The sequence below is a fragment of the Alligator sinensis genome, unplaced genomic scaffold (assembly GCF_000455745.1).
Source record: "Alligator sinensis unplaced genomic scaffold, ASM45574v1 scaffold1092_1, whole genome shotgun sequence".
NCBI lineage: Eukaryota > Metazoa > Chordata > Crocodylia > Alligatoridae > Alligator > Alligator sinensis.
Window position 1 is genome coordinate 883,884 of NW_005842252.1, and position 13,760 is coordinate 897,643.

The 13,760-nt window shown below is 42.5% G+C and overlaps 1 protein-coding gene across 1 annotated transcript in view; it reads right to left on the reverse strand.

Annotated features, from left to right (window-relative positions):
- Positions 1 to 9,822: 9,822 nt before the first annotated feature.
- PPA2 (pyrophosphatase (inorganic) 2) overlaps positions 9,823 to 13,760 on the reverse strand; it is a gene marked incomplete at its 5' end in the record, with an annotated part of 68,932 nt that continues 64,994 nt past the window's right edge. Inside the window, 2 exons of the mRNA XM_006027575.3 lie at positions 9,823 to 10,007; positions 11,176 to 11,215. Of these exons, the coding sequence (XP_006027637.1) occupies positions 9,979 to 10,007; positions 11,176 to 11,215 (69 nt within the window). The remainder of the gene's footprint in view (positions 10,008 to 11,175; positions 11,216 to 13,760) is intronic.

The following is a 13,760-nucleotide window of genomic DNA, read 5'->3' on the forward strand; positions in this document are numbered from 1 at the left end:
ACATACTACGTAATTAACTAGTTAATCACGCAATAAATTTAGACCAGCCACGCATGCAAAGTAATTACATGATAAAAATGACTATCCAGTTACATAAAGAACACCCAGCTATAAAGTTAATGCTTGGAAATGTGTAACAATTTTATAACTAGCTTCTATGTGGCTTTAACTTGAACATGTAGCAGGGTCCCAGTGACTAGCCCAAAGGCACATATGATTATAGAAGAGTTGGGAATTGAGCCCACATCTCCTGAGTTCCAATCCAGCGCTTTAGCCACAAACAGATTCTCTGACTACTCATCATATGAAAAATATAATATAGGAAAGTGCTTGAACTACTCAGCACTGCAGCAACAAAGGGCAGATTCAGCTGGATTCACATCAGTTTCTTTACGCGTATATATGCTTACCCTGACTTAAGTCCCTTTAAAAAGGCACATCTTGATAATACCTTGCTTCCTGTGAAGTGCAGCCAATGTAACAGCTACACTTACTCTTTTTACACTGAAAGACAAGCCCTAGAGACTAATCTACTAATAATGAACATTACACCAAAAATTAGGGACTTCTGTTTAGAACAGTTTCATCTATTAGACAGACAGACTTCTCAATTCCCTGGCAAGCATTAATAGCACAGATATATCAGCTATGCAAGACAAGGCATGCAATTAGAGAAATGAATTTGCTTGTGTGTAGCACAGTCTGGGACTGCAAACAGTAGTGCTGTTAAGGTCTCTTTCAAAGATAACAGCCAAATAAGAATTAGTACTGAATGTGGTGGCATCTATAAAGAATCTAGGATCACAGTAGAATGCCCTAGGGCAGGAGTGTCAAAGATCTAGCCTGCAAGTCGTATCATCCAGCCACAAGGTTCCTAAAAGGGCTAGGACTTCAGGGGGTGGGGCCCACTACTGAATTATGTATTGCTTAGGATCACTGCTGTGGCTCTCCCCACTACCAAGGGTGCACCGGGATCCAGTCTGTGAGGCTCCTCATGGTCTGGATGTGGGCCAGGGGACCCAGGGAGCATGACACCTCTGCCCTAGATGGAAAAATGGAAGGTGATAGCACCCTATTAGCACAACATACTAGCCACTGAGCTATTTCATCTGAATAGTCATCTCATTTTCAAATAAAATATTTGGCTCTTCGTAAAAGAGAAAAAGAACAACTGCCTCACTACTGACAAATTTCAATGAATTGCTGTTTTAAGAAAAAATATTCAAGCACGTGGTACTGTCAGGTTGGACATAGATGACAAAGTGATGTATGTCACACAAGTTGTGCCCACAACTCCTGAATGTCGGGATGTTTCTGTTACAATAATCAAGTGAAATCGTTAATATTGATGCTATTTACATAACCACAAATTGGCACTCCATTGGGGTGAAGTGGATGCCATTTTTATTTCTCAGTTGTTTTGATCCAACTACAGCCACAAGCCATAGAAAACCAAAGCCTGAGGGGGTCAGACCATGTCATGGGAGCAACAGTTGGGGACTTTTTTTAGGTCACCAAAAATAGATGAAAATTCCCCCCTCCTTCCTATCCTGTCTCCTCTCTCTCCCTTTTCCCCCTCCCTCTGCCTGCTGCTGCCACTGTCCCAGGGGTAAGGAGAGCTCCAAAACCACTCCACCCAGGCTGTACGGGGGCTGGACTCAGCACGGTACAGTGGCAGCAGCAGTGGGTAGGTTCCTTCTCCCCACACCTGCTCTTGGTTTGCCAGCAAACACCTAGGAGGATCAGACAGGGAAGGTGCCTGCCCATTTCCACTGCTGCCACCGTCCTGGGCTGGGCCTGGGCTGAGGGCAGTGGGGACAGCAGCAGCAGCTGGGAGAGGGGGAGGGAGAGTGTAGTCTCTAAGCAGGGAGAAGAAGAGGAAGTGGGGATTCTTATTTTCTTTAGGGACTTGAAGACCCCAGATGCTGCTTCTGCTGCATGGTCAGAAAAGGGGGTGCAGGTGTACCACTGCAATCGCTCTGGATACACCACTAATGTCCAAATGCATATCTTACTGGACAAACATGCCCCTTGACATCTCCCAACAACATGATATCAAACATTTGTATTTATTGCCATAAAATTTGAACAAAATTACTATGAAACACTTCATTTTATCCTCCTGCTTTATGCTCTGTCCTCTCATTTTCATATTCGTTTGAATCTCCTTAGTCTGTTTTCCAAAGATTCTGCTTCTCACAATTAACTTTACCACTCCTTTGCCCTCTAGATCTCACCCCCACTTATTCTTTACAGGCTGGCAGTAGGCCTTTATGTTCTAAGAAATCATTGTAAACTACACAGTGTAGATGAGAAGGACAGGATGTCTTCCTTTACACTATCTTAGAGAAGCATTATTCCTCCTTTGTAAAACTGAAATACATCCTATTATTAAGGTGCTGTCTCAAGAAAGGAAGGGAAAGTGTGGAATAATACCTTCTTAAATTTAGAATGCCTAGATGCCGTAAGCTCCCAGGAGACAACATCCCAGTCACTACAGGCAAGTTATGATAAATCATCCCAAATGAATGAAGAATAAAAGCTACCTTCCACTTTCTACATGTATCATCTATGAACAATTTTCCAAAAACCACTTCAGAGATAGTATGATTTTTCTTTTGTTTTTTTCTTAAAGAATGTCTGCTGCTAGTAACAGCAGTGAAAATAACATCCTAACTGTGACAATAGCGTGTTATTTTCACAATCCTATTATTTTCACACTGTAAAGGAAATAATGGTTTTATTGGACACTTATTTCCACTTAAGTAAAACTCAAACCCTATTTTCAATTGTGGAACTGAGGTTTGGATTCAGTATCATTAGAAGCTTAGCAGCTACTTACAGGAGCAGCTATTGCTTTCTATTTGTAAAGGGAGTACTCACCACCTTAGCACAAAAAACAGACCTCAGAAAACTTAAATGTAACTTGGTATTTCCTGGAAAGTTACCCTTAAAAGTATTCTGCACTAATATATAATTTACACAAAGTCCAGTACAACTACAGCAACTAGAGCAGTCCTATTTCTAATCAGTTTATTGTGCTCCATACATATGTGCTATATGTACTCAAATAGAAGATGACCCTGAATAAAAGACAACCCCCCCAATAATTAGATTCAATATATGGAAAATGTATAAAAGTTATAATTGTCCAAGTATAGAATCTAATTATTGGAGGTTTGCCTTGAATTTGTCCCCCTTCCCTAATACAGCAGAGAAAATAAATCTGGGGGGGTCAGGTGGCTTCCTGGCCCTCTGCCTCCCCAACTTCTTTCCCCTGCAGGCCCTTACTGTCAGACCCTACCCTCCCTGAGCACATAAAAGCAAGGGGCAAATTTTAAAACATTGACGTTAGTATCAATACGCCCGTAATTTGCATACAATCAAAATACTACTATGGGTACCCATAGACTTAGTTCATGCAGAATTGTTGTATTTTGCCTTTTTTGAAACTGGTGCAAGTTTTAGCACAGGTACTCCATAAACACACTTTTAAGCAGCACTTTTATACCTACTTATATATAATACAAACTATAAATGATATTAGCCCCAAGCCAAAAGACTCACGATTCACCATAGTTCATTGGGCTGGGCCCCAGAAGAAGATACATCATTTCAAGCTGTGGTGACCCCACAACTCAGCACTGCTTAGTATGCGTGTGGACTCCAGATATCTCCTACAAAGGATCCAGGTGCTAATTAGCCCCCCACTCATGACTGGAAATGAATGTACGAAGGCATCAAATCAACAATTGGTTCAGTCAAGAAGAAAACAGCTCTACGAAAGACTTAAACAGAAATGACATTACTGATAAACAAAAACAACTTGAGTGTTGGATTGAACACATTGGAATTGCATACACCAGTGAGACTGAAATCAAGCACAGAGAGCTCAAAGGACTACCACAGTTCGAAGTTATGATGTAGACCAGTTCTCAACATGGGGGTCCGCAGTTCTGTGAGGGGCTGCAAACAGGTTTCAGGGGGTCTGCACTATCCCCCACCTCATGTCCCCTCTGGGGGAGTGCCGTGGCCTGAGGAGAGCGGTGGCAGTGTCTGGGCCAGCGCGGCAGGTTGATTCAGAGGATCAACAGTTGTGTACCTACCTGACTGGAACCAAATGTTCTTGTTACGAGTCCTGGGATCCTCCAAAATGTCCAGCTCCACCTCATGGAGGACAGGGCCACACTAATCATATGTGACAGGCTGAGAGCGAGCCTGACTGAGGGATTCTGGGTAAATTTGGGGGCTCTGTTTGTGATATTTGCCAGACACATAAGGCTGGTGAAGAAACAGGAATCACTGGAAATGGGAAAGAAAGGCACAGCTCAGCTGTGGGAGTGAAGAGGAATCAAAATATATTAAATGTTATGGCTCACAATAACTTTAAAAAGAGTGGAAGGGGCACTACCATGTATCTTATTTAGATGGGCCATGTGTTTTAGGGGAGATGGCATGATCATCACCACAGTGGAAGGTAGCATCTTTTAGAGGAGATGGCATGATCACCAGGTGGTTTTGCTGGACTTGGAAACAGAGATCCCCATCTCCCTGACCTTGAATGACTTTGTGTAGTTGAGGGTGGAGACCTATCCACTGCACTGCAGGTAGGCCACCCTACAAGAGTCTACTATAGCTTTCCAATGGGAGAACCTTGGCCACCCACTTTATTTTATGAAGATGGGCGATTTCTCCCTGGCTTGCTCCTTTGGCCTTGTGGCTAAGGACATGCAAGACTCAGGGGCATCTGAACCCCAAGTCCTCCAGGCCTGGAGCTTGCATGTAGGATGCCTGGTATCTGAAGCCCCACATGGACCTGAATGAATGAGCTCTGCTCCATCAATGGACTTTGGAACTGAGTTGGCTAATTTGGCCTGAGACACAAAATTAAAAAAGAGGTGCAGTATTGGCTGCATTTAATCAGCTTCATAGTTGGTTTCCATTACTGAGAACATGCTGCTTTTGGCAGCAGCTAAATGTATTTAATGAGGTTTCTTTGTATGCAAATGTAAGACAAGGAGCTTTTTTCCCCATGCTGATTGAGGGGAAAAAAACCTCATTTTATATTTGAGTAAATACTGTATTTCTTTTAAAGATTTATTTCCAGGAAATATTCTAAATTTGTCTTTCATTTCAGCTACTAACAGGCTGTTTTCTTACCTTGTGGCTGTCAAGCAGTGGCTGCTGCTGTACAGTAGCTGTGCTTCTCACTACAATTCCAGTTTCAGATACAACATATAAGCACCAATTCAAAAGTTGCAGAAGTCCTTGCCTAGAAGAAAAACTGTTTAGAGAAACTGCGAGTCTATATGACAAAAAGAACTGAAAATATATTCCCAGGCTTCTCACCCATCTCCTTTACCCTATCTAATTTTTTCTTAAACTACTTCACTCAATTCTGTTGTGATACATAGTTAACTGTGTTTAACTTTCTTACAATTTACTGCACGTCTCTGTATTTAGAAAATAGAGATACTGAATGTTATTTGAAGGCAATATTATATTTTCTATGATTTATATTACATTTTATTAAATATTTTAGTTTTAATGCATTTATGACAGTACTGGGTACCTGAGATAATTTTAGTTTTGCAGCAAAGACATCATTTAGTGCTATTTACTTGCCAAGAGATTTAGATAACCTCTTCTTCTCCTTCCCTAACAGTTTAGTCACTGCAATCTATATTATCTGGTTCACATTGTGAAAATGCTGTCACTAATAAACCCTACTCAAACCATTAATGGGTTTGAAAATACAATTCTAACACGTCCCATTTATGCTGAATGGGTGATCTATTTTTGATAGATTGGTCACAAATACTCATTTGTACTCAATACTTCACCTTCTGTTGAAAAATAATTAAATAAATTCCACCAGTGACCAATGAATACAACATAAAGTTAGATTTGTGTACACTGCCTTTCACTTCCCAGCTGTCTCTAAGGCTACAAACAGATGTCATTTTTGTCTCAGAATTAGCCGTGCCAGGATGCATCCTAGCACAGCGGATCTGATTGATTGGCAGGTACAGATGCCACCTGGGACTCTGCCACTCCCAGGGCTTCAGAAGCCCAATCCTGCAGGGCAACAGTCCTGGATACCTGGCTTGGGTAACCTCCCAGGGTCCTTTGCTCTGCAGTGTGAAACACATGCCCCAGAATCACTTACCTGAGGAAGCTGGAGAGTACAGTCAGTCCCAGGCTGCAGGGATTACACCATAAGTTAACAGACATCCTCCATGATAAAGGTGCAACAAACTGTCACCAGGAATCACCACAAACATTTCTGGGGTATCTGGGACACAACAAGGGGCAAGAAACAGGCTTTGTGCTGCCAAACATTTTTCCAGCAGAAAAAGGGCAATGTCGATTTGCAGCCTAAATGCTTTTCAGGGTAGTGATCATATTAGATCAGACGTGGGCAAAATATGGCCCACGAGCCAGATTTGCCCCACCAGCAAACTGGTGAGATCCGGCCCGTGGACGAGCACCTGCCAATTGATTGGACCCAGTCCGCAGCTGCCCCTGCAGCAGTCCACACAGGGCCAAGCCCTGCTCGCTCCTGCCTGGGGCAGATGCCCTGCCCACTGTCTCTGGCCCTGGCCAGCACACACATTTTCCCAGTGGGACTGCTCCTGGTGAGGCTGCAGCTGCCCTGGTGCTGCTTGGTTCCTTCTCCTGCCCCTGCTGCACTGTTCCAGGCAGGGGAGAAACTGCAGCCAGTCAGCTCCTGCCCCAGCATGCTACAGCCCCAGGCCACCTTCCACCCACTCCGCCTGCCTGACGCAATGACCTCCAGGTGGCTGAGTAGGTGGAAGGTGGCTGGGAGCTGAAGTCCCCCACGCTGGGGCAGCACCCACCCAGCCGCAGCCTTCCCTCCGCCTGGAGTGACACAGCAGGGGCCAGAGGAGGAGCCACTGGAAGCCAGGGCAGCCAAACAGTACCCAGGAGGCTGCAGCCACAGCAGGAAGCTGTGCACACTGGCTGGGAATGCGGTGTGGGCTGCCCTGGGTAAGGTTCAGCCCCATGAACAGCACCATGGAGGCAGCTGCAGGCCAGATGGGGGTGGTCAGACTGAACCTGGACCTGCACTGCCTGGGCAAACCCTGCTGCACAAGACCCCTGCCAGCCCCACTTCTTCCCATCACCCCCAGCCAGCTCCTGGGACCTTGCACACAGACAGCACCCCGCCACAGACAGCCCCCATGCCCCTCCATTATACAAGAATAAAACTTTATTTTGCACTACTGTGTAATTGCCTTTATATACACTACTCAAAAAAACAAAGCAAAACAAAAAACAATTTTTAAATAAAATCAAAATGTTACAATAGATTTTTAAATTTTTAATATATGACTTTATCTGTAATTTGTGAAAGTGATTTCACCTAAAAAATTGTGTGTGCGCAGCCCTTGACAGCTCACCAAAACTCATTCAGTGAGCCTCCAGCCAAAATAAACACCCACCCCTGTATTATATACAATCACCATGCAGGCAAATATGGAAGCTGTTACCTGATCTGATTAGTTCACAGGTAACCCTAGATAGTTTTATATTAAGAGGAAGAACATGGTATCAGGACACTACAGGGATCACTTTATTGTTTTTGAAAATTTGCCATTGGATTTATAGATCTAATACTCTCTGCTATAGCTATAAATAACTATACTGTTCTAAGCATGGATCACAAGGAACATGCCATAAAGATGAAAGAAAAACCGTGCAAGCTCTAAATACCGTCTAGCTGTCATGCTGCATCTTTCCTCAGTAGATTTTAAGGTGCTTCATAAAGGTGTTATATAATACTTTACAGATGGGGAAACTATGGCACAGAGCTAGGCAAGGTCTTGAGCCACATATAGGTGTTTATTTCTAGTGGTGGAAAATTTCGATACTAGAAATGGTTTTGAGAGAGGGAGCAGTACAGGTGTTCAGCCTTCAACTGCCCCCCTCTCCCCTGATCCTTGCACCTTCCTGAGATTGGAAAAATCATGAGATTGGAGTGATATCCATCAGGAGAAAGCATGGGGAGCAGCAGCTGCTCTAGTACTCCAATACCAAGGGGGACTAGAGCAATCAAAGCCCTTGCCCACTCCTCACACTGGGGACTCCAGTGCAGGGAATAGACAGGGACTTGTGCTCACTCACTCAGCTCCTAGTGTCCCAGAGCTGAAAGGACTGAGCAGCAGGGAAAAGCCCCCACCCTCACTGGGGACCTTGGTTTGAGGAACTGGGAGGGAGCAATGGGCAGCTGCCTCCCACACCTTCTCTATAATGGGGTGACTCCGGTTTCTGGAAGGCATAAGGGCCTTTCTGTGTCACTTGACTCCTACTGGTTTCCAGGTCTTACTGGTTTATCAGTGGTGCCTGCCATTATTTCAAACTGACAATAGTGTTTGACCCCAACAAAAAACAGAGCTTAAACCACTTACTCTTGAACACAGTATGAGCCTGTTTACCCAATAGGCTAATGATTAGACCTCCAGCTGAATAAGTGAGGTTGCTAGGGGAAGTGTACAGCTTTTTACTCTCCCAAGAGTGACTTCTACCAGGTAGGAGATGGGTTATATTTCTCCCCGCACAACCACTTTTGTTATGAGAGAAACTGCAAACACCTGTACACTCACGGTTTCTACCCGGAGAGCTATAATTCTCCCGGCAGATAAGTAATGCCTTACACAGCCTAGATCAAAGTTCCTCAGGAGGCTAGTGGCAAAGCTGGGAACTAAAACCCACCCCACTAGTGTTTGGTGTTTTTTTAACCAGTAAAACTGCCCTTTGTCACCAAAATGAGATCAACAAGCTGTGATTGCAAGGAACCAGTGTTTTGCAAGGTAGAAGTATCTCATTTCAGAACTATAGTCCCCTAGGATGTGATTAAACAAGCATTTTAAATTCCCTATTCATGCACCAGTACCAGGAGAGTTGTATCAGGGAGGAACACTAATATCACACTGCACTCTTTCAATCACTATACAGTGTAACCCCACTCACAATACATTTCAGCAACACAATGTTAAAACACCAGCAGTTTATGTACTAGGAGTGGAGTTACACTGATAGAAAATATTTTTGGGAAATGTTGGTAGACAAGGCAATGCCTAGTAATTAATTAAGCAGGTTTGGCAGATATTTTTACCTTGGAGTCGCAAGGCTTAATTCTATATATTTTATCAATTTTTCCTCACTGGTGAGATAATAGCAAAAGCCTTCCAGCTCCACACAACTCTAAAAATGAATGATTTCCAAGGGGTAAAAAATCCCTCTTCCTGTAGGATCAAATTCAAAGGGATAGAGTTATCTAAGGAACACATCCACATCCTTATTTTAATCATCATGGAATTTGTACTTCCCAATTCATTTACTTACCATAATGTCATCATTTTTTAAAGTAAATAGGGTCCACCCACAATTATATAAAAATCTGCAAATGGATAACTGCAGAATAAATGCATAACAACACAATTCATGAAGATGTATATATAGTTACATATTTGCATATACATTCAACTGAAAGAATTAGAGGGTTATTACCTGCTTGAAAGGGAGCATGGAAAGGGCATTACTACATCTTGTGACTCCTAATAACAAGAGGACCCCCCTGGGACCTGGAGCAGTTGACATAAATTAGTGCAGCACTCAGACTGTTCTAATGTACACCAGGAGACAAAGATGCCCTCAAGTTACCTTTGTCTCCCATCTCTTCTATTACACTGAACACAGCTGGGGTGGATCAGAGGAATCAAAAAGTTTTCAAATATAGAGACAAGCAAACAAAATCCCCTTGCACAAAGAAAGACCCAGAAAGGAAACAATTTTAAAATGGCAGTGTTTATTTATAAGATAGAAGGTTTATGCTTCTTGAAAAAAATGTTTCAACAGAAATCCAGCAATTAGTGCATTCGCTTGCCTGTCTTCAAAGTCAGGGAGAAAAGATGATTTGGGATTTGATGATGTGACTTCACAACATTCCAACAATCACTTGTTAAGAAAATGCCACGTATCAACTAAAACAAAGATACACATCAAAATGGTATTAATGCTGCTTTTCTAACAAGATGCAAAGACTTTAAAACGATGCACTGTACTTTTAGCTTCCTCCCTTCAGCTCCCTGCCCTCCCAAACACAAAACTCCACACAATGCATCAACTATCCATGTGAAATGTATGTGCACCCTTGCAATCGTATTTTATTTTGTGATACAACTCTGTTGAAAACTGCATGCAACGTTGCACAGCCTTGGGGTTGCAATCTCTTGCAAACTTCAAAGGCAGGCTCCGTGCAGTTGTCTCTCAGATGTCTGAGATGGAATAGTTTAGTAAATAAATGCTATTTATTGGCACACCATATAAGGACAGAAGGAATGAAACTTTCTTTCCCATGAAATTGATTCTGCAGATGTTACTTTGCAAGCAATTTGGAACTTAACTCATCATTTTCAGTTGCTTTCCCCAACCCCACAGTTATAAGAGGGCACATGCTTCTTTCAATGCAGTACTCTTGGCATTAGAAACCCCAGCTCCAAGCCTTTTTCTAAGGAAATTAAGCTTACTGAACAAACCAAAGATGGAGTCTTCTTCCTCCACTACATAAAGAATAGGAAAGGAGATCATTTTGATTTAAATGATAATGAAAAAGTAAATCTGCCTTTGGTCACTTTTTCTCAAGTCACTGTAGGGAATTATTTGGAAAAAACCCAAACCCACCAAAGTCTCATTTCTTAATCTAAAAGTACTATGTCACCTTTTATCGAGTATGAGAAAATTATTAATAAAACTACTCATTGGGACTTATATGCGCTCTACTACACTCTTTTTTCCCCTCAATGAGCAGTAGGATAGTCCATAAGATGTCCTTTAGACTTCTGTGAAATTACTCAATTTCTCTAATGCATTATTCAATAGGAGTAAGAACCTTAGGATCTCTCACTATTTAAGTGCTACCATTGTTCTCATGAAAAAAAAAGTTCTTAACTGATCCACATTGTCCTTTTGTTTAAAATGAAAGCCAAATTTCTGGCTAGACAAAGCCTTGGCTGGGATGATCTAGTTGGAGATGGTTCTGCTTTGAGCAGGGGGTTGGACTAGATGACTTCCTGAGGTCCCTTCCAACCCTCATTTTTTATGACTATGAAATTCACATAGCTGATTAGAGAAAAAGCAATCAATCTGTACCTTCTGTGGAAATAGGATCTCCATTCACAGGTGGTGGTGCCTACAAAAACAAAACACAAAATATTAGATTTTAATTAAGGCTTCATATATGGAGTGCCCAAATACAAAGCTATTTTATCTTACGAAAGTCATCCTTGTTAGCACAAAAGAAACATACCACTGGCACCAATGGTGCCATTCCACCCTCATACACTTTGATCTTTCTTGGTATCTATGCAAGTTTCTCTTGCTCTAAGAAAAGAAGGCACAGACATATCAGTAACAAAGAATACCTGCAGAGAATAAAGATGATTTCTTTTTCTTCAGTGAAAAGGATCTTTTGGTTTGCAAACACCCATACCAAAAATATCTTTATAATACTATTACTATGTTATTTAAGTTTCCTTGTAGCGGTACTGATCATTTATTTACAGCTTCCAATAAAACTATACAGTTAAGCTGACAAATTTTATATAATAAATTATATATTGCATGTTTGTTACCAATAACCATAATATAAGATTACAAATTCTACCAATTTAAATGAATAGATGTTAGGGGCTGGAAGGGACCTCTTGAGATCATCAGGTCCAGTCCCCCTGCTCTTGGGCAGGAAAGACTGCTGGGGTCAGATGACCACAAAAAGGTGAGTGATCAGATGTTTTCTGAAGGTATCCAGAGTAGGTGATTCTACCACCTTTGATGGGAGTCTATGGTCACTTGAGTTGTAAAGAAGCGTTTCCTTATGCCTAATCTAAAGTGGCCTTCTAGCAATTTTTTACCGTTAGTCCTAGTCTTTCCCTGGGGAGCCCTGGTGAACAGATGTCCTCCCAGTCCCTAATATGTGCCCTTTATATATTGATAGGCTGCCACCAAGTCCCCTCTGAGTCTTCTCTTCTCTGGGGTGAACAGACCCATGTCTCTCAGCTTTTCATCATATGGCTTGCTCTCCATACTTCTAACCATACACGTAGCCCTCCTTTGGACCTCTCAAGCCTCTCCACATCCTTCCTGAAGTGTGGAGCCCAGAACTAGGCGCAGTACTCCAACTGTGGCCCCCCCAAGACCAAGTAAAGCAGGAGGATGACATCCTTAGTCTTGTTTGAGATGCACTGGTAGGTGCATGCCAGTATTTTGTTTGCTTTGCCGGCTAAGGCATTGCATTGGTGGCTCATGTTCATTCTACAGTCTTATCAAGACCCCCAGGTCTCTTTCGGTTGTGGTGCTAGTAAGTGTAGCACTGCCGAGCCTGTCAGTATGTTGCAGGTTGTTTCTCCCCAGGTGGAGCACCTTATACTTCTTGGTGTTGAACATCATCAGGTTTTGATCTGTCCACCTTGCAAGCCTGTCCAGCCTGTATCCCCAGACTATCCTTCAGTGTGACCACAGTTCTCCATAATTTGGTGTCACCTGTGAACTTTGCTAGTCTGCTTTTAACACCCAAATCCAACTCATTAATGAATATGTTATAAAGCACCGCTCTGAGTACTGAACCCTGAGGGATGCCACTGGTCATCACGTGCCACGTTGACTCAGTTCCATCCAGTGTATTACTCTCTGAGTCCTGCCTCAGAGCCAGTTTCCTAGCCACTGTTTAACTTAAATTAAACAATACTTTATTTAACTTAAAGTTAAAAGAACATAATAGATACTGAAAAAAAATTAATACATGAAACAATATCCAATAGAAAAAAAGAATAAAAAATGGAGAAACTTTATTTGATTTGATCTGGGAGTATACAGTCGAACAGGAGTGGCTGAACTCCATAACTCTTCTAGGTGCAAACCAAAATCCTTACACAGCCAACAGACGCAAGCTTTTGACGTGCATGCCCAAAATCACTGTTCAGTTCATAGCACCTCAGGTTAAATAAAAAATTGTCATTGAATGACCTTGTAGAATACGGCAGGGTAGATTTGCACCTTCTCAGAATAAGCAATAAGAAAGAACTGAGGAAAGTCAAACATAGAAAATAAGACATGATTAACCAGTTAATCACATCTTAAGTAGTTACCCAGCCACATGTTAATGCAATTAATGGTGTGATAAAACAAGGACTAAGCCACAATGTTACTATATAAAACATGTGTAATAACTTTATGGCTGGCTCCTATCACATCATTAACTGAATGCATGTCCAGGCTGACTGGAGCTCCCAGCTTCAGGGGCCCACTGGAATCAAGGGCCCCAGTGGGCCCCCAAGGCTGGAAGTCATGATCAGCTGCTGCCCCCAGTTACAGAGCTGCACTGGAGCCCTTGAAAAAGAGCAGTGGCTGGGAGTAGATCTAAGCAGAAGCTTGCTACTTGCTGGTGCAGGGAGCCTGAAATCCTGATCATGCAGCCCAGGAGCCCTGCACGTGTGACATGGCAAGAAGTGTGATTTTGGAGACTGCAGATCAGCTCTCATTGTGCCTTTAACTGCACATCTGACAGGGGCCTAATAGATAGAAAAAGGATATTTTTATTGAAATAATATTTATCTTTCTTTAGGAGATCCATTTAAATTACCTGGGAGCTGTACACGGCCATAAACCATAGTTTGGTCACCCCTGGGCTCTGTTTCCACTGTGGCTGGGGCCTACCAATGTCATAAAGGCTAGGGAAA